The following is a 21199-nucleotide window of genomic DNA, read 5'->3' on the forward strand; positions in this document are numbered from 1 at the left end:
GGGACTGTGTTCAACCTAATTTTCTTGTATTCACCCCAGTGGTTAATACAGTGCCTGCACATACTAAGTACTTAAAAATATAATAATAACAATAATTATGGTACTTGTTAAGTGCTTACTATATGCCAAGCACTGTTCTAAGCACTGGGGTAGATACAAGGTAATCAGGTTGTCCCATGTGGGGCTCACACTTTTAATCCCCATTTTGCAGATGAAGTAACTGAGGCAAAGAGAAGTTTAGTGACTTGCCCAAGGTCACACAGCAGATAAGTGGTGGAGTCGGGATTAGAATCCACATTCTCAGACTCCCAAACCCGGTCTCTCTCCCCTGCACCACGCTGCTTCTCTATTCCATAACACAGTTATCACAATAAGACAGAGTTGGTAGCTCTGACCTGTCCACATTTTCTCACACTTCAGTTTCCTCTCACCCAAGTGGAATCATCTGGCTACATCTCCAACTAACCATCCTCAAAGACACAAGGAATTCCTGAGTGAATTTCAGCACAAGTGGAGTCTTCTTCAAATATATTGGACGACTATAAATACCTCCCATGGGCATGCAATGAATAACAGTAGTAGTAATTACATTTATTCAATGCCTAATTGAGCGCAGTGCACTGTACTGATGTGCTTGGGAAACACAACAGGAACTCAAGACGCATTTCCTAGGGGCTTACAATTTCACATGGAACATATCCCCTAGCTACTCATTTACCTCCAAGAATTAATCAGGTTTCGGGAATTTAGTCATCAGGAATCTTTAATGTGATATTTTCTTCATCATCATCATCATCATCACCACCATTATCATTATAACCATCGTCATCATCATCAACTGAATGCCTGCTTCTGGAAGTATACCAATCAATCGATCGATCGATGGTATTTATGGAGTTCTTACTAAACACAGAGCATTGTACCAAGGGCTTGGGAGAGAATAATGCAATCTCTGCCTTCCACCCATGAAAAATCATCCTCTAGACTGTAAACTCATTGTCAGCAGAAAAATGTGTCTGTTTAGTGTTATATTGTAACCTCCCAAGTGCTTAGTACAATATTCTGCTCTCAGAAAGTGCTCAATACTGACTGAATTCTGTAATTCATTCAATTGCATTTACTGAGCGCTTACTGTGTGCAGAGCACTGTACTAAGCATTTGGGAAGTACAGTTGGCAACATAATAGAGCTGGTCCGTACTCAACAATGGGCTCACAGTCTAGAAGGGGGAGACAGACAATAAAATAAAACACGTAGACAGGTGTCAAAATCGTTAGAACAAACAGAATTATAGCGATAATGTGAAGCAGCATAGACTAGTGAATAGAGCCCAAGCCTGGGAGTCAGAAGGACTTGGGTTCTAATCTTGGCCCCGCCACAAGTCTACTATGTAACCCTGGACAACTCTCTTCACTTCCATGGGCCTCAGTGACCTAACCTGTATAATGGGGATTAAGACTGTGAGCCCAGTGTGACAGGGACTGTGTCCAACTTGATTAGTTTGTAATGATAATAATAATAATAATAATACTGGTATTTTTTAAGAGCTTTAGTACATGTCAATCATTGTCCTAAGCACTGGGGTAGATACCTCATCTGTAAAATGGAGATTAAGAACTGTGAGCCCCATGTGGGACAACCTGATTATGTTGTATCTACCCCAGAGTTTAGAGCAGTGCTTGGCACATCGTTAGTGCTTAACAAATACCATCATCATTATTATTATTATTACAAACTAATCAAGCTGGACACAGCCCCTGTCCCACACAGGGGTCATGTCTTAATCCCCATGAGGGAACAGAAGCCCAGAGAAGTGAAGTGACTTGTCCTAGGACGCACAGCTGACAAGCGACAGAGAGACAACCCAGGTCCTTCTGACTCCTAGGCCCAGGCTCTAACCACTAGGCCACACTGCTTCCCTATCTGCCCCCAGTTCTTATAACAGTGCTTGACACATATGTTTGTACATATTTATTACTCTATTTATTTATTTTACTTGTACATATCTATTCTATTTATTTTATTTTGTTAGTATGTTTGGTTTTGTTCTCTGTCTCCCCATTTTAGACTGTGAGCCCACTGTTGGGTAGAGACTGTCTCTATATGTTGCCAATTTGTACTTCCCAAGTGCTTAGTACAGTGCTCTGCACACAGTAAGTGCTCAATAAATATGATTGATGTTGATGATGATGATGAAGTGCTTAATAAATGCCATTATGATTGTTATTATTCATGATCAAACAGACCAGCACCACGATTTTGTAAGAACATCAGAGGATCACATTGTGCGGACAAAACGGCATTTCCTTTCTGCTCCCGGGGGTGAAATGGGGACATTTGAGAAGTGGTAATGTAACAGAGCCCTGGGGTTTGCGGGAGTTGGAGATCACTTACCAAGGAGATCCCGGGACAGGAGTAGACGCGACAGGCTTATTGTCTTTTGATGAGCTGTTGTCCTCACGCCCCAGCAAAGAACATTCCTTCAGAGACAGAGAGGTTGGAATTAGAATGGAAGACAATATAAGCACGACACGGTAAAATACTCTACTGCTGGAGCCATTGACAATAATAATAAAAATAAAAATGATGGCATTTTTTAAGTGCTTATATGTGCCGAGCACTGTTCTAAGCACTGGGGTAGATACAAGGTCATCAGGTTGTCCCATGAGGGACTCACAGTCTTAAAATCCTCATTTTACAGATGAGGTAACTGAGGCCCGGAGAATAATAATAATAATGGCATTTATTAATAACGATAGCATTTATTAAGTGCTTACTATGTGCAAAGCACTGTTCTAAGCACTGGGGAGGTTACATGGTGATTAGGTTGTCCCACGGGGGGGATCACAGTCTTACTCCCCATTTTACAGATGAGGGAACTGAGGCACAGAGAAGTTAAGTGACTTGCCCAAAGTCACACAGCTGGTAATTGGCAGAGCGGGATTTGAACCCATGACCTCTGACTCCAAAGCCCATGCTCTTTCCACTGAGCCATGCTGCTTCTCTATTAAGCGCTTACTATGTGCAAAGCACTGTTCTAAGCGTTGGGGAAGTTACGAGGTCATCAGGTTGTCCCATGAGGGACTCACAGTCTTAATCCTCATTTTACAACTGAGGTAACTGAGGCCCAGAGAAGTGAAGTGACTTGCCTAAAGTCACACAGCTGATAAGTGGCGGAGCTGGGATTAGAACCCACGACTTCTGACTTCCAAGCCCAAGCATTTTCCACTAAGCCATGCTGCTTCTTTCATATCTGTAAATTATTACCAGTCAGTCAAGATGTCATATTTATTGAGTGCTTTTGGTGTGCAGAGCACTGTACTAAATGCTTGGGAGAGTACAACATAGCAATAAATGGATACATTCCCTGGCCACAATGAGCTCACAGGTTCTAAGTGATTATATGCCTGCTTCTATTATATTGTAGTAATAATACAATAATTGCGGTATTTGTTAAGTGCTTACTATGGCCAGGCAACGTACTAAGCGCTGGGGTGGACACAAGCAAATCAGATTGGACACAATCTGTCCCACGTGGGACTTACGGTCTCCATCCCTATTTTCCAGATGAGGACACTGAGGCCCAGAGAAGTGTAGTGACTTACCCAAGGTCACACAGCAGACCAGTGGTAGAGCAGGGATTAGAATCCATGATCTCTGATTCCCAGGCCTGTGTCCTAGCCACCACGCCATGCTGCTTCTCTTGGTCTACTGACATTTCCTTCACTGCTTACTATGTGCTGGGGTAGATACAAATTAATCGGGTGGGGGACTGTTCCTGGCCCACACAGGGCTTGCAATCTGAGTTGGAGGGAGAACTGGAAATTGAGGCACAGAGAAGCTAAATGACTGGCTCAAAGGTCACACAGAAGGTAAAAGGAAGGCCTGAGATTAGAACCCAGGCCCTCTGACTCCCAAGTCTGCCCTCTTTCCACAAGGCCAAGCAGTGGGTGTGGATTGTTTCTCCTACATATGCTGAACTCTTCTAAGTGCTTATTATTATTATTAATAATAATAATATTATTATTATAAATAATAATTATAATAAAATATTATTAATAATAATAGCAATAACAATTATTATGATATTTCTTAAGTGCTTACTATGTGCCAGGCACTGTACTAAGCACTGGGTTGGACATAAGCCAGTCAGGTGGGACACAGTCCCTGTCTCACATGGGGCTCACCCTCTCAATCCCCATTTTACAGATGAGGTAACTGAGGCACAGAGAAGTGAACTGACTTGCTCAAGGTCACATAGCAGACAAGTGGTGGAGCCGGGATTGTAATTCTTGACCTTATGATTCCCAGGCCCGGGATCTCTCCACTATGCCATGATACTTAGTAAAGTGTTTGGCATGTAATATGTGCTTAATAAAATGTCTCAGACTGTGAGCCCCATGTGGGAGAGGGACAGTGTGTGGTAATAATAATAATAATAATAATAATAATAACAATAATAATAATAATAATAATAATAATAATAATAATAATAATGATAATAATACTTGTTTAGTGCTTACTATGGACCATGTACTGTCCTAAGAACCGGGGTAAGTAGAGATTAATCAGGTTGGACACAGTCCCTGTCCCACATGGAGCTCACATTCCAATTGTATTGCATCTCCTTCCCTTCCCCACAGCACCTGTATATATGTATATATGTTTGTACATGTTTATTACTCTATTTATTGATTTTACTTGTACATATCTATTCTATTTATTTTATTTTGTTAGTATGTTTGGTTTTGTTCTCTGTCTCCCCCTTTTAGACTGTGAGCCCACTGTTGGGTAGGGACTGTCTCTATATGTTGCCAATTTCTACTTCCCAAGCACCTAGTACAGTGCTCTGCACACAGTAAGCGCTCAATAAATATGATTGATTGATTGATTGCATCTACCCCAGTGCTTACCACAGTGTTTGGCACACATTAAGTACTTAACAAATGATACAGTTGCTATTATTGTCATCATCATCATCATCTTTATAGCATTATTATTAGTATTATTACATTATGCTGCTTTGGGTTATATAATGACGTCATGTGATGATGATGATGATATTTGTTAAGCACTTACTATGTGCCAAGCACTTTTCTAAGCGCTGGGGTAATAATAATAATGATGTTATTTGTTAAGTGCTCACTATGTGCATAGCACTGTTCTAAGTGCTGGGCAATATAGATACAGGGTAATCAGGTTGTCCCGTATGGGGTTCATAGTTTTAATCCCCACTTTACAGATGAGGTGACTGAGGCCCAGAGAAGTGAAGTGACTTGCCCAAAGTCACACAGGTGGCAAGTGGCGGAGCAGGGATTAGAACCCATGACCCCTGACTTCCAAGTCCGGGCTCTTTCCACTAAGCCACGCTGGGCAAAGGGGTCAGCAAGTCTTCTCCACATCAGGATGGTCCAGAGTTTGAACACAGCCTTAATCCCAAGTATGTGACACATGTTTCCTAGTTTCAGCTTCTAGTTTAGTTAAATAGAGACCATTGTGAAAGCCAAGACCAGTACATTTGAGTGAGCACTAACAATTTGCAGAGCACTGTACTGAGCTCTTGGTAGAAAACAACAGAATCAGCAGATACATTCCCTGTCCAAAATGAGCTTACGGCTGAACAGGACAAGTTAGCTCATCCACATAATATCTAGTTTTGCTACTGTTCATGACAAAATGGTACAAATTGTCTAATCCCAGCTCCACTATTTGTCTGCTGTGTGACCTTGTGGAAACCACTTCACTCCTCTCCTCCTCCTCAGTTACCTCATCTGTAAAATCCATTCATTCATTTAACCATATTTATTGAGTGCTTACTGTCAGAGCACTTCACTAAGCTCTTGGGAGGGTACAATAGAACAATAAACAGACACCTTCCCTGCCCACAACTAGCTTAGAGTCTAGAGGGGGTGATAGACATTAATAGAAATAAATGAATGACAGATTTGGATATAAATGCTGTGGGGCTGGAAGGGAGGAAGAGCAGAGGGAGCGCATCAGGGCGACACAGAAGGGAGTGGGAGAAGAGGAGTACGTTTTGGTAGAAAAATTATCTGGGTAGCGGAGTGAAGTCTGGACTGGAGTGGGGGAAAGGCAGGAGGCAGGGAGGCCAGCAAGGAGGCTGATGTGGTAATCCAGGCGGGAGAGGATGAGTGATTGGATTAACATGGTAGCAGTTTAGATGGAGAGGAAAGCGTGGATTTTAGCGATGTTGTGAAAGTGGGACTGATGGGGATTAAGGCTAAGAACCCCCATGCAACAGGGACTGTGTCCCACCTGATTATCTTGTATCCACCCTGGCGCTTAGTACAGTGCCTGGCACATAGTAAGCACTTAATAAATACCATGAAAAAAGTGTTGCATAGGACCAAGTAATTGGAGAGGTAGCAGTAGTTAATGCCCTTCTTCCATTCAGAATCACCAAACTACGTATGTATCAACTTCAAGTTTCAGGCTGAGTCAAAGCAAAATCAATCAATCAGTCAAGCAGTGGTATTTATCGAGCACTGTACTAAGCTCTTGGGAGAGTGCAATCCAACAGATTTATCAGACATGCTCCAAGCCCACAAGGAGCTAATCATCCCTCCATGTCAAACCACCAGAACAAACTAGATAGGTATCACCTTTAAGGTACTCATCAAGTCAAAACAATATCATGTCAACGCTCTGAAAAGCAATGAATCAAAAATATGGGGTAAAAAAAGGGTTTTCAGTGGGATATAACTCTGTTAATAACCATAATAATGATGATGGTATTCGTTAAGCACTTCCTATGTGCCAAGCACTGTTCTAAGAGCTGGGGGAGATACAAGGTAATCAGCTGTCCCACGTGGGGCTTACAGTCTTAATCCCCATTTTACAGATGAGGGAACTGAGGCCCAGAGAAGTGAAGTGACTTGCCCAAAGTCACACAGCTGATAAATGGCAGAGTCGGGATTAGAAACCAGGACTCGGACTCCCAAGTCCATGCTCTGGCCATGAAGCCATGATGCTTCTCTGTTGTATTGTGCTCTCTCAAGGCCTTAGCACAGTGCTCTGTATTGAGAAGCAGTATGACTTAGTGGAAAGAGGACGGGCTTGGGAGTCTGAGGTCATGGGTTCTAATCCGGACTCTGCCACTTGTCAGTTTTGTGGCTTTGGGCAAGCCACTTCACTTTTCTGTGCTTCAGTGACCTCATCTGTAAAGTAGGGACTAAGACTGTGAGCCCCGCGTGGGACAACCTGATTACCTTGTATCTACCCCTGTGCTTAGAACAGTGCTTGGCACGTAGTAAGCACTTAACAAATACCATCATTGTCATTATTATAATTCAGTATGTGCTCAAAAATATGATTGATCGATTGGATTACCCAGTATATAGCCAATAGTCAGTCAGAGAGTACGAAGATTGAGAAGCAACAGACTAAACATATGACCTAGAAGCACAAATTTGGTAAGAAACACCTCCCCATTTTCAGTTTCCTGATTTCTGCATGAGACAAGAATTATCAATCAATCAATGGTATTGACTGAGTACTTACTGTGTGCAGAACACTGTACTAAGCAGTTGTTTGGGTTTCCACACATTCTCCTTTCACACCCCATTCCCCCATTGTCTCTGTGTTACCATGGAGTTTAGCTTTGATGCCGAGAGATTTTAATATTATTTATGTTTCACCGTAATTGCTTATTATAGCTGGGTGAATTTCCATTGCATTAGTGTTTTGAAAGAGAAAACTCACAGAGAGAGGCTGGTGGATAATTTGAAATGTTAGGAAAAGGTCACAGTTATTTCCATACATAGTGTAGGATATAATCTAAATTGGATTCTGAAAGTGCAATTTATGATTAAAAGATGCCTTGTTGACCCCCACTCCTGCAATTTTCTGCGAAGTGTTTGATGCTGGAAATGAGTTTGTATGGTTTCTACATTTGTGATTAAATGGCGGATGTCCCAAAGAGAAAACAAATTTAGGTCTCTATCCAATTCTGGATAAAAAATGAGAATCAAGCAATCATCTTGTCAATCATACCTATTCATTCGTTTATTCATTCAATCATTTATTGAGCGCTTACCATGTGAAGAGCACTGTACTAGGCTCTGGGTAGAGTAAAATATATCAGAGTTGGTAGACATCTTCCCTGAACAAAATGAGCTTACGGTCTAGAGGGGTGAATGTCTTCAGATGTTAGCGATAATGAAATTGGTTATAAGTTTACTAGTTAGGTTATCAGCTTCAATTATATGATGCACTAACATTTTGCTCTCTCATGGGAAGTCATACATACTAGAATAAAAGTTCAGTGTGCTTTGGTATTAGGGACAGAGCAACTACATCTTCATCTATAAAATGGGGATTAATACTGTGAGCCCCATGTGGGACAACCTGATTGCCTTGCATCTACCCCAGCACTTAGAACAGTGCTTGGCACATAGTAAGTGCTTAACAAATACCATTATTATTATTATTATTACATCTGGAAGAAGTGATATATTGGGATGATTCAATACATGAGAAGCAGTGTGGCCTATTGGATAGAGCAAAGACTTGGGTCTCAGAAGAACCTGAGGTCTAATCCTAGCTCCTCTACTTATCTGTTGTGTGACCTTGGGTGAGTCAATCACTTCTCAGAGCCTGGGCTTTGGAGTCAGAGGTCATGGGTTCAAATCCCTGCTCCGTCACTTGTCAGCTCTGTGACTTCAGGCAAGTCACTTCACTGCTCTGTACCTCAATTCTCTCATCTGTAAAATGAGGATTAAGATTGTGAGCCCCACATGGGACAACCTAATCACCCTATGTCCCCCCAGCACTTAGAACGGTGCTTTGCACATAGTAAGCGCTTAACAAATACCATTATTATTATTATTATTATTATTATTATTACTATCATTCTCTGTACCTCAGTTCCCTCATCTGTACAATGGGGATTAGGACTGTGAGCTCCCCGTGGGACAACCTGATCACCTTGTAACCTCCCCAGTGCTTAGAACAGTGATTTGCACATAGTAAGCACTTAACAAATGCCATCATCATTATTATTATTATTGTTCTCTGGCCCTCAATTCCCTCATCTGTAAAATGGGGATTAAGACTGTGAGCCCCATGTGGAACAGGGACCATGTGCAATATGATTTGCCTATATCCACCCAAGTGTTTTCTAATAATAATAATAATGGTAGTAATGCTAATTGTGGTATTTGTTAAGTGCTTACTATGTGCCAGGCAATGTACTAAGCACTGGGGTAGATATAAGCCAATCGGGTTGGATACAGTCCCTGTCTTACATGGGGCTCACAGTCTCAATCCCCATTTTACAGATGAGGTAACTGAGGCACAGAGAAGTGGACTGACTTACCCAAGGTCAAACAGCAGACAAGTGGCAGAGCTGGCATTAGAATCCATGACATTTTGACTCCCTGGGCTGTGCTGTATCCACTATGCCATGCTGTTTCTCACAGAGCCTGGCACATAGTAAACACTTAACAAATATGATAACAGCAACAATAAAAATAACAATAATATTAATAGCACATCCCATTAATTGATGGACTGATAATACGCTACACCAGGGAATAGCGGAAATTTAGGAAGACCGGGAAACATTCAAAGGCAAATGTTAGAGAAGAAATATGTGGGAATAAAGTGAAACTGATGATGAGTGAAACATAACAAGCAATAAAAATAGGTGAAAGAGTATATCCAAATTCCCCTTTTGGAAATGTATTTTCATGTCTGACTTCCTCGAGGATGTAAACTCCTTCATTCATTCATTCAATCATATTTATTGAGCAATTACAGTGTGCAGAGCACTGTACTAAGCACTTGGGAAGTACAAATCAGCAACATATAGAGACAGTCCCTACCCAACAACGGGCTCACTTGTGGGCTGGGATCATTTTTACCAACTCCATTGTACTGTACTCTCCCAAGCAGTACAGTGCTTGATACCCAGGAAGCATTCAATAAATACCACTGATTGACTGATTGATTGAACTCGCAGAAGAGCAGTTAAAATGCAGCCGTGTCATATTATGGCAAAAATTCAGATAAACTGAAGAGCATTGCTGTTCTAAGCGAAAAATGTTAAGCGCTTCACTGAATAAAACAAAACAAAAGCAAAACTGAACCCATCATGGATGGTTGCATATGAATTCTATTTGGCAAATTAATAATAATAATAATAATAATGACATTTGTTAAGCACTTACTATGTGTGATGCACTGTTCTAAGTGCTTGGCAGGGGGCGGGGGGCATACAAGGTAATCAGGTTATCCCATGTGGGGCTCAAAGTCTTAATCTCCATTTACAGATGTGGTAATTTAGACCCAGAGAAGTTAAGTGACTTGCCCAAAGTCACACAGCTGACAGACTGGGATTAGAACCCATGATCTCTGACTCCCAAACCCGGGCTCATTCCACTGAGCCATGCTGCTTCTCAGGAAGCAGGAAATGATATTAAAGGACCCTTAGGGAAAAAAAAAAACCCATTGTGTTTGAGTGAACACAATTATTTCCCCTAGGGCCACGAATGAAGTCGTTAGCAAATTCTAGGTAGATCTAAGAGAGTTAAGCCAAGCTGTGACTTTGGGTAAATTCAGATTACATAAAAGCTTGTCATACCATGGAGCGCATGAATTTCAGGCTCGACACAAAATTTCAGAACAGCATGGCTTAGTGGAAAGAGCCCAGGCCTGGGAATCATAGGACCTAGGTTTTAATCCTGGCTCCACCACTTGCCTGTTGTGTGACCTTGGACAAGTCATTTCACTTCTCTATGCCTCAGTTCTCTCAACTGCAGAATGGTTATTAAATACTTGCTCTTCTTCCTACTTGGACTGTGAGCCTGATTTGGGGCAGGGACTGTGTCCACCTTGACAAACCTGTGTCTACCCCAGTGCTAAGAACAGTGCTTGGCACCTAGTAAGCACCTACAAAATACCATTATAAAAAAGTATTTATAAACTGAGGACAGGTCAGTAAAGCCAAGGTTGCTAACATTTCTAGGAGAAGCGGGTGGTCAACAGTGCCGAAGGCAGCTGAGAGTTTGAGGAGGATTAGCCTTCAGTTTCCTCAACTCAAAAATAGGGATTCAGTACCTTCATTTATTCATTCAATTAATTCGATCGTATTTATTGAGTGCTTACTGTCACTTGGGAGGGTACAGTGATGAAGAAACACATTCTCTGCCCACAGTGACTTTATAGTCTAGAGGGGGAATTGAACCTCCTACTTCCTGAGAAGCAGCATGGTTTAGTGGAAAGAGCAAGGGTTTGGGAGTCAGAGGACCTGGGTTCTAATCCTGGCTCTGCCACTGGTCTGCTGTGTGTGCTTGGGCAAGCCACTTAACTTCTCTGTACCTCAATTCCCTCATCTGAAAAATGGGGATTAAGATTGTGAACCCCAAGTGGGACAACCTGCTTACCTTGTATCTATCTTTGTTTGGTTGTCTGTCTCCCGCTTCTAGACTGTGAGCCCACTGTTTGGTAGGGACTGTCTCTATTTGTTGCCGATTTGTACTTCCCAAGTGCTTAGTACAGTGCTCTGCACACAGTAAGCCCTCAATAAATACAATTGATAAATTAATGAATACCCTGACGGTTAGAATGGTGCTTGGCTCATAGTAAGCATTTAACAAATCATCATCATCAATCGCATTTATTGAGCGCTTACTATGTGCAGAGCACTGTACTAAGTGCTTGGGAAGTACAAATGGGCAACATATAGAGATAGTCCCTACCCAACAGTGGGCTCACAGTCTAAAAGGGGGAGAGAGAGAAAAAAACCAAACATACTAACAAAATAAAATAAATAGAATAGATATGTACAAATAAATTAAATAAATAAATAGAGTAATAAATATGTACAAACATATATACATATATACAGGTGCTGTGGGGAAGGGAAGGAGGTAAGATGGGGGGGATGGAGAGGGGGACGAGGGGGAGAGGAAGGAAGGGGCTCAGTCTGGGAAGGCCTCCTGAAGGAGGTGAGCTCTCAGCAGGGCCTTGAAGGGAGGAAGAGAACTAGCTTGGCGGATGGGCAGAGGGAGGGCATTCCAGGCCCGGGGGATGATGTGGGCCGGGGGTCGATGGCGGGACAGGCGAGAGCGAGGTACGGTGAGGAGATTAGCGGTGGAGGAGTGGAGGGTGCGGGCTGGGCTGGAGAAGGAGAGAAGGGAGGTGAGGTAGGAGGGGGCGAGGGAATGGACAGCCTTGAAGCCCAGGGTGAGGAGTTTCTGCCTGATGCGCAGATTGATTGGTAGCCACTGGAGATTTTTGAGGAGGGGAGTGATATGCCCAGAGCGTTTCTGGACGAAGATAATCCGGGCAGCAGCATGAAGTATGGATTGAAGTGGAGAGAGACATGAGGATGGGAGATCAGAGAGAAGGCTGATGCAGTAGTCCAGATGGGATAGGATGAGAGCTTGAATGAGCAGGGTAGCGGTTGGGATGGAGAGGAAAGGGCGGATCTTGGCAATGTTGTGGAGCTGAGACCGGCAGGTTTTGGTCACAGCTTGGATGTGAGGGGTGAATGAGAGAACGGAGTCGAGGATGACACCAAGGTTGCGGGCTTGTGAGACGGGAAGGATGGTAGTGCCGTCAACAGAGATGGGAAAGTCAGGAAGAGGGCAAGGTTTGGGAGGGAAGACAAGGAGTTCAGTCTTCGACATGTTGAGCTTTAGGTGGCAGGCAGACATCCAAATGGAGATGTCCTGAAGGCAGGAGGAGATGCGAGCCTGAAGAGAGGGGGAGAGAGCAGGGGGAGAGATGTAGATCTGGGTGTCATCAGCGTAGAGATGATAGTTGAAGCTGTGGGAGTGAATGAGGTCACCAAGGGAGTGCGTGTAGATCGAGAACAGAAGGGGACCAAGCACTGAATCTTGGGGAACCCCCACAGTAAGAGGATGGGAGGGGGAGCAGGAGCCTGCAAAAGAGACTGAGAAAGAACGACCGGAGAGGTAAGAGGAGAACCAGGAGAGGACGGAGTCTGTGAAGCCAAGGTCAGATAGCATGTTGAGAAGAAGGGGGTGGTCCACAGTGTCAAAGGCAGCTGAGAGGTCGAGGAGGATTAGGACAGAGTATGAGCCGTTGGATTTGGCAAGCAGGAGGCCATTGGTGACCTTTGAGAGGGCAGTTTCCGTGGAATGAAGGGGACGGAAGCCAGACTGGAGGGGGTCGAGGAGAGAGTTGGTGTTGAGGAATTCTAGGCAGCGAGTGTAGACAACTCGTTCAAGGAGTTTGGAAAGGAATGGTAGGAGGGATATGGGACGATAACTAGAAGGTGAGGTGGGGTCAAGAGAGGGTTTTTTTAGGTTGGGAGAGACATGGGCATGTTTGAAGGCAGAGGGGAAGGAACCAGTGGAGAGTGAGCGGTTGAAGATGGAAGTTAAGGAGCGGAGAAGGGATGGAGCGAGAGAATTCCATCAAATAGAATTCCATCAAATAGAATTCCATCAAAGAGAATTCCATCAAAGAGAATTCCAACAAATACCATCATTATTATCATTATTATTATTACTTAGACCATGAGCCCCATCTGGGACAGGGACTGTGTCCAACCTGACAAACTGTGTCTATCCCAGTGCTTAGAATAGGGCTTTACACATACCAAATACCATACAAGAAAAAAAGGATTTATAAACTGAATCAGAAACACACCTTTTCTTCATTCTGCGCAGCGTGACTTGTCCTCTCCGTGTGTAGAATCAAGGAGGAGGGGCAGGAAACTCTGCTTGACTCTTTCCTTTTATCTGGAGGGAGAGGTCATTGCAAAAAATTCCAGTAAGGACATATCATCAGCACCAGGATTTTGAGTTTCAAATAATGAGGGATCAAAGTGTGAGTGAACGTTCAATACTGGAGGTAAATAATGCTGAAGGGATAAAGGCATTTCAATATTTCTTCCCATTGCTTTCTCTGGCTTTATTTCCAATGACAAATCCCCATCCTGTGCGGATAAACCCCATCAACCCAAAGCCATAAGGCGACCACTGTTCACATTTAGACTTCAAAGCTGAGGTGAAATTCAGAGGTAGGTTGTAAACTCCTTTCATTGAGTATGAATTAAAACAGTCCCTCTAAGGTATAGTTTTGTTACGTAAATTAACAACCCTGCTTACTCTCAGAGGAAGTAGACCAGGGTGCTACTTCATTTATTCCTCTAGAGAAGCAGTGTGGCTCAAGTCGAAAGAGCACGGGCTTTGGAGTCAGAGGTCACGGGTTCAAATTCCGGCTCAGCCACACGTCTGCTGTGTGACCTTTGTGAAGTGGCAAGTCACTTCACTTCTCTGGGCCTCAGTGACCTCACCTGTAAAATGGGGATGAAGACTGTGAGCCCCCCGTGGGACAACCTGATCACCTTGTAACAGCCCCAGCGCTTAGAACAGTGCTTTGCACATAGTAAGCGCTTAATAAATGCTATCATTATATTATTATTATTTATTCCATCCTATTTATTGAGTGCTTACTGTGTGCAGAGCACCGTACTAAGCGCTTGGGCCATCCGTTGGGAAAGACTCTGGTCAAGGAAACCCCTAGAGCATTCTGGGAGGGGGACAGTTCCCACGGGAATCCTGATACATTTCTGGCTCATGTGGGCCCGGGAGACACGGATCGAAAGAATCGATGAGGAGATTTACTGCCTACCTGAAAGTATTGAAATCGTACGAGCTAAATGAGTACGACCAGTGACGGGTATTGGATCAGTTTCCTCTCACTGAGTCTTGATCATCGCAATCGGCCCAATTTCAAAGTACTCTGGATTGCAAATGAAAATTGCTACTCTTGGCGTGGTTGTATATTGTTTTACTGAGAGGAGAGAACTGATTCTCAACAATTTGGGGGCAAAAAGGGCACTGGCAACACCAGTATCTTACAAAAAATATATAGTATCGCACCTGCCAAAGTAGTTTATTGCCTGTAACTCTGGCGTTTCACACTGAGCCCATTTAATCCCCCTGCAATTTTGATCTCCCATATGTCAACCATGAGTTACAAGATAAAGAAGGCTTTATCAGGATACTTTCAACAGAAAAACAACCAAACACAAAACTGTGGGCTTAGGCCCAGGTAATTCAGGATTGAGGAGGAAGGAAAGTTCATAAACATTTTCCTTGCAGTGTGGCTGAAGGCCAATGGGCAGAGAATGTGTCTGTTATATTGTTATATTATACTCTCCCAAGTGCTGAGTACAGTGCTCTGCACAGACTAAGTGCTCAATAAATGTGATTGAATTGAATGAATGAATGAATGAAATAATCAGTGTTATTTATCTAGTGCTTACTTTGAGCACTTGGGAGAGTCTCTGTGGACGGCACAATCATTCTTCCCATCTCACAAGCCCGTAACCCAGGTGTCGACCTGGACTCCACTCTCTCATTCAACCCACACATCCAATCCATCACCAAATCCTGTTGGTCCCACCTTCACAGCTTCGCCAAGAACTGCCCTTTCCTCTCCATCCAAATCACCACCACATTAGTATAATCACTCATCCTCTCCTGCCTATATTACTGCATCAGCCTCCTTTCTGCCCTCCCAACCTACCTGTCTCTCCCCACTCCAGTCCATATTTCACTCCGCTGCCCGGATTATCTTCCTACAGAAACGTTCTGGGCATGTCACCCCCTGACTCAAAAATCTCCAGTGGTGGCCCATCCACCTCTTTATCAAACAAAAACTCCTCACTATTGGCTTCAGAGCTGTCCATCCCCTTGCCCCCTCTTACCTCACCTCCCTTCTCTTCTTCTCCAACCCAGCCCGCACACTTAGCTCCTATGGCACCACTAACCTCCTCACTGGGTTTCCATCTCCCCTGTCTCACCACCCACCCCTGGTCCATATTGTACCACTGGTCTGGAGCACCCTCCCTCCTCAAATCCTCCAGACTATGACTCTCCCTCCCCTTCAAAGCCTTACTGAAGGCCCATCTCCTCCAAGAGGCTTTCCCAGACTAAGCCCCACTTTTCCTCATCTCCCACTCCCTTCCGCATCACCCTGACTTGCTCCCATTGCTCTTCTCCTCTCCCCACCCCACAGCATTTATGCGTATATCTGTAATTTTATTTATTTATATTGATACCTATTTACTTGTATTAATGTCTGTCTCCTCCTTTAGAGCGTGAGCTCACTGTGGGCAGGGATTGTCTCTTTTTATTAATAATAATAATAATGGTGGTATTTGTTAAGCACTTACTATGTGCAAAGCACTGTTCTAAGCACTAGGGAGGTTACAAGGTGATCAGGTTGTCCCTTGTGGGCTCACAGTTTTAATCCTGTCCACGTGTTTTGTTTTGCTGTCTGTCTCCCCCTTCTAGACTGTGAGCCTGTTGTTGGGTAGGGACCGTCTCTATTTGTTGCCAACTTGTACTTCCCAAGTGCTTAGTACAGTGCTCTGCACACAGTAAGCGCTCAATAAATATGATTGAATGAATGAATGAATCCCTATTTTTTACAGATGAGGTAACTGAGTCCCAGAGAAGTTAAGTGACTTGCCCAAAGTCACACAGCTGACAGTTGGCGGAGCCAGGATTTGAACCCATGACCTCTGACTCCAAAGCCTGGGCTCTTTCCACTGAGCCACACTGCTTCTCTATTTATTTATTGCTATCTTTTTATTGCTATATTGTACTTTCACCAGCACTTAGTACAGACCTCTGCACACAGTAAGCACTCAATAAATACTATTGAACGACTGAATGAATGAATACAATTCTACAGAGATGGTAGATAGGCTCCCTGCTCACAAGGGGTTTATAGTCATGGGTTCAAATCCCAGCTCCGCCAATTGTCAGCTGTGTGACTTTGGGCAAGTCACTTAACTTCTCTCTGCCTCAGTTACCTCATCTGTAAAAGGGGTATTAAGACTGTGAGCCCCACGTGGGACAACCTGATCACCTTGTATCCCCCCAGTGCTTAGAACAGTGCTTTGCACATAGTAAGCGCTTAACAAATGCCATCATCATCATCATAGACTAGAGGCGGAGATGGACATTAAAATAATGCAGGCAAATGTGAGAGTTGGGGAGTGGAAGGTGCTGTGAATATCAACTTATTAAAGAGTAGACATCCAAGAGCAAAGCCGACTTTGAAGGGAGCAGGAGAAGAGGAAATGAGGGCTTAGTCAGGGAAGGCCTCTTGGAGGAGATGGGCCTTCAATAAAGCTTTGAATCGCGGGGAGAGTCATTGCCTGTCAGATTTAAGGAAGGAGGGTATTCCAGGCCAGAAGAAGGATGGGGATGAGAGGTGGACAGCAAGATAGACGAGATGGAGAGACAGTGAGGAGTTGGTTAGAGGACTGAATTGTGACGGCTGGGTTGGAGTAGGAGAGTAGCAAAGTGAGGTAGGAGAGGGTGAGCTGAATGAGTGCTTTGAAGCCGAAAATAAGGAGTTTCTGTTTGATACAGAGGTAGAATAAACCCAGATTGACTTTGATAATTTCTGAAAGCCTCAGTACTTTCATCAGAAAGATTATTATTTTTTTTTTATAAATAAAGCTTAACTTGATCTGGCAGCAAGAGCGCGGGACTGGGAGTGAGAACAAAGGAATCTAAACTCTGGTCTGCTATTAGCCTGACGTGTGAGCTTGTAAGTCAATTCACTTCCCATGCCCCTGTTACCTCATCGGGAAAATGGGGATTAACTCCCTCTCCTTTAGACTGTGAGGCCTATGAGGGGCAGGGATAGCATCTAATCGGCTTCTACATAACCGTGGTATTCAATACAGCACTGTTTTTTTTTTTTTATTTTATTTGTTAGGTGCTTACTAGATGCAAGGCACTGTACTATGTTACTGGGTTATATACATGCTAGATTGGACACATAGGGCTTGCAGCCCGTTGTTGGGTAGGGACCGTCTTTATATGTTGCCAGCTTGTACTTCCCAAGTGCTTAGTACAGTGCTCTGCACACAGTAAGCACTCAATAAATGCGATCATTAATTCATTCAATCGTATTTATAATAACAATAATGATAATAATGGCATTTGTTAAGCACTTACTATGTGCAAAGTACTCATTTATTGAGCACTTATTGTGTGCAGGGCCCTATACTGAGCGCTTGGAAAGTACATTTCAGCAAATTGAGGGACAGAGGAGCTTAGTGACTTGTCCAAGGTCACAGAGCAGAGAAGTGGCAGACAGAGAATAAGAACCCAGGTCCTTCTGATTTCCAGGCCAGTGCTCTAGTGACTATTCTTTGCTCTTTCTCTTGGCAGATAGTAATCGCTTAACAAATAACACAGTCATAATTAGTATTTTTCTTCTGCCACCAAATCCTTTCCCCCCTTATTTCTAGATTGTGAGCCCCTGGAAGATCAGGGATGGAGTTTCACCCTTATCTGTGTACTCTTTCCAACACTTCATGCAGTCCTCTGTGGGCCTGGGAATCAGAAGGACTTGGGTTCTAATCCAGACTCTGCCACATGTCTGCTGTATGAGCTTGGGCAAGTCACTTCATCTCTCCGTGCCTCAGTTCTATCATCTGTAAAATGTGGATTAAGCCGGTGAGCCCCATGTGGGACAGGGACTGTGTCCAACCCAATTAACTTGTATCTACCCCAGTGCTTAGTACAGTTTCTGGCACTTAGTAAGAGCTTAGCAAATACCACAGTTATAAAAACTATTACTAGTAAGCACTTAGTAAGTACTATCACTATTACCAGTGATAGTAGACACAGCAGAAACCTTCAGACAGTTGCTTGCCTTCACCCTTCCCTTCCTAGCCACAGTCATCTTGCATGCGTGGCTCAGTGGAAAAGAGCCTGGGCTTTGGAGTCAGAGGTCATGGGTTCAAATCCCGGTTCCGCCAATTGTCAGCTGTGTGACTTTGGGCAAGTCACTTAACTTCTCTATGCCTCAGTTCCCTCATCTGTAAAATGGGGATTAAGACTGTGAGCCCCCCATGGGACAACCTGATCAGCTTGTAACCTTCCCAGCGCTTAGAACAGTGCTTTGCATGTAGTAAGCGCTTAATAAATGCTATCATTATTTTATTATTATTATTAACCAAGCACCTAGCTTGATAACAACAGGGTGTAAAGTATCCGTCTCCCATGACCTACACAACGGACGTCTCAAACGTCGGTGAAGGATCCTAATTGCGGCTTTAATAGCAGATCCGTTGATTCTAAAGCGCCTATAGAGATGGATTAGATGGGTTAAAATACTCCAGGCCTTTAAAAACACTTAATTGTGCCTCTAACACTGCCTTCTTCTGCTCGGAATTGTTTATTCTACGGCTCTCTGGGGGCCAGTTCCCCAGAACTCTCTGACATGCTTAAGTGCTCTTCGCTTTGACTTCTTCTGTAACCACTGATGATTTGTCATAAAACAGTCCCTGGTGCTGAAAATGGAACGACTTTATGAAAGGGAAATCAACCAGTCAGAAGAGCAGGTGACAAAGCATTTAAGGGAGCAGCACAGCTTAGCGAAAAGAGCAGGGACCTGCGAGTCCAAGGACTTGGGTTCTAATTCTACTCAATCAATCAATCAATCAATCGTATTTATTGAGCGCTTACTATGTGCAGAGCACTGTACTAAGCGCTTGGGAAGTACAAATTGGCATCACATAGAGACAGTCCCTACCCAACAGTGGGCTCACAGTCTAAAAGGGGGAGACAGAGAACAGAACCAAACATACCAACAAAATAAAATAAGTAGGATAGAAATGTACAAGTAAAATAAATAAATAAATAAATAAATAGAGTAATAAATATGTACAACCATATATACATATATACAGGTGCTGTGGGGAAGGCAAGGAGGTAAGACGGGGGGATGGAGAGGGGGACGAGGGGGAGAGGAAAGAAGGGGCTCAGTCTGGGAAGGCGTACTGGAGGAGGTGAGCTCTCAGCAGGGCCTTGAAGGGAGGAAGAGAGCTAGCTTGGCGGATGGGCAGAGGGAGGGCATTCCAGGCCCGGGGGATGACGTGGGCCGGGGGTCGATGGCGGGACAGGCGAGAGCGAGGTACAGTGAGGAGATTAGTGGTGGAGGAGCAGAGGGTGCGGGCTGGGAAGTAGAAGGAGAGAAGGGAGGTGAGGTAGGAGGGGGCGAGGTGATGGAGAGCCTTGAAGCCCAGGGTGAGGAGTTTCTGCTTGATGCGCAGATTGATCGGTAGCCATTGGAGGTTTTTGAGGAGGGGAGTAATATGCCCAGAGCGTTTCTGGACAAAGATAATCCGGGCAGCAGCATGAAGTATGGATTGAAGTGGAGAGAGACACGAGGATGGGAGATCAGAGAGAAGGCTAGTGCAGTAGTCCAGACGGGATAGGATGAGAGCTTGAATTAGCAGGGTAGCGGTTTGGATGGAGAGGAAAGGGCGGATCTTGGCAATGTTGCGGAGCTGAGACCGGCAGGTTTTGGTGACGGCTTGGATGTGAGGGGTGAATGAGAGAGCGGAGTCGAGGATGACACCAAGGTTGCGGGCTTGTGAGACGGGAAGGATGGTAGTGCCGTCAACAGAGATGGGAAAGTCAGGGAGAGGACAACGTTTGGGAGGGAAGACAAGGAGCTCAGTCTTCGACATGTTGAGCTTTAGGTGGCGGGCGGACATCCAGATGGAGATGTCCTGAAGGCAGGAGGAGATGCGAGCCTGGAGGGAGGGGGAGAGAGCAGGGGCAGGGATGGAGATCTGGGTGTCATCAGCGTAGAGATGATAGTTGAAGCCGTGGGAGCGAATGAGGTCACCAAGGGAGTGCGTGTAGATCGAGAACAGAAGGGGACCAAGCACTGAACCTTGGGGAACCCCCACAGTAAGAGGATGGGAGGGGGAGGAGGAGCCTGCAAAAGAGACTGAGAAAGAACGACCGGAGAGATAAGAGGAGAACCAGGAGAGGACGGAGTCTGTGAAGCCAAGGTCAGATAACGTGTTGAGGAGAAGGGGGTGGTCCACAGTGTCAAAGGCAGCTGAGAGGTCGAGGAGGATTAGGACAGAGTATGAGCCGTTGGATTTGGCAAGCAGGAGGTCATTGGTGACCTTTGAGAGCACAGTTTCCATGGAATGAAGGGGACGGAAGCCAGACTGGAGGGGGTCGAGGAGAGAGTTGGTGTTGAGGAATTCTAGGCAGCGCGTGTAGACAACTCGTTCAAGGAGTTTGGAAAGGAATGGTAGGAGGGATATGGGACGATAACTAGAAGGTGAGGTGGGGTCAAGAGAGGGTTTTTTTAGGATGGGAGAGACATGGGCATGTTTGAAGGCAGAGGGGAAGGAACCAGTGGAG

At 44.3% G+C, this 21199-nt stretch overlaps 1 protein-coding gene across 1 annotated transcript in view; it reads right to left on the minus strand.

The window, feature by feature from the left end:
• Window positions 1-21199, minus strand: part of TCERG1L (transcription elongation regulator 1 like) — a 295127-nt gene that overhangs the window by 83134 nt on the left and 190794 nt on the right. Inside the window, exons 6-7 of the mRNA XM_038743981.1 lie at window positions 13641-13732; window positions 2394-2479 (exon numbers count right to left, since the gene is read on the minus strand). Of these exons, the coding sequence (XP_038599909.1) occupies window positions 2394-2479; window positions 13641-13732 (178 nt within the window). The remainder of the gene's footprint in view (window positions 1-2393; window positions 2480-13640; window positions 13733-21199) is intronic.

This window comes from Tachyglossus aculeatus, chromosome 3, assembly GCF_015852505.1.
Source record: "Tachyglossus aculeatus isolate mTacAcu1 chromosome 3, mTacAcu1.pri, whole genome shotgun sequence".
Taxonomy (NCBI): domain Eukaryota; kingdom Metazoa; phylum Chordata; class Mammalia; order Monotremata; family Tachyglossidae; genus Tachyglossus; species Tachyglossus aculeatus.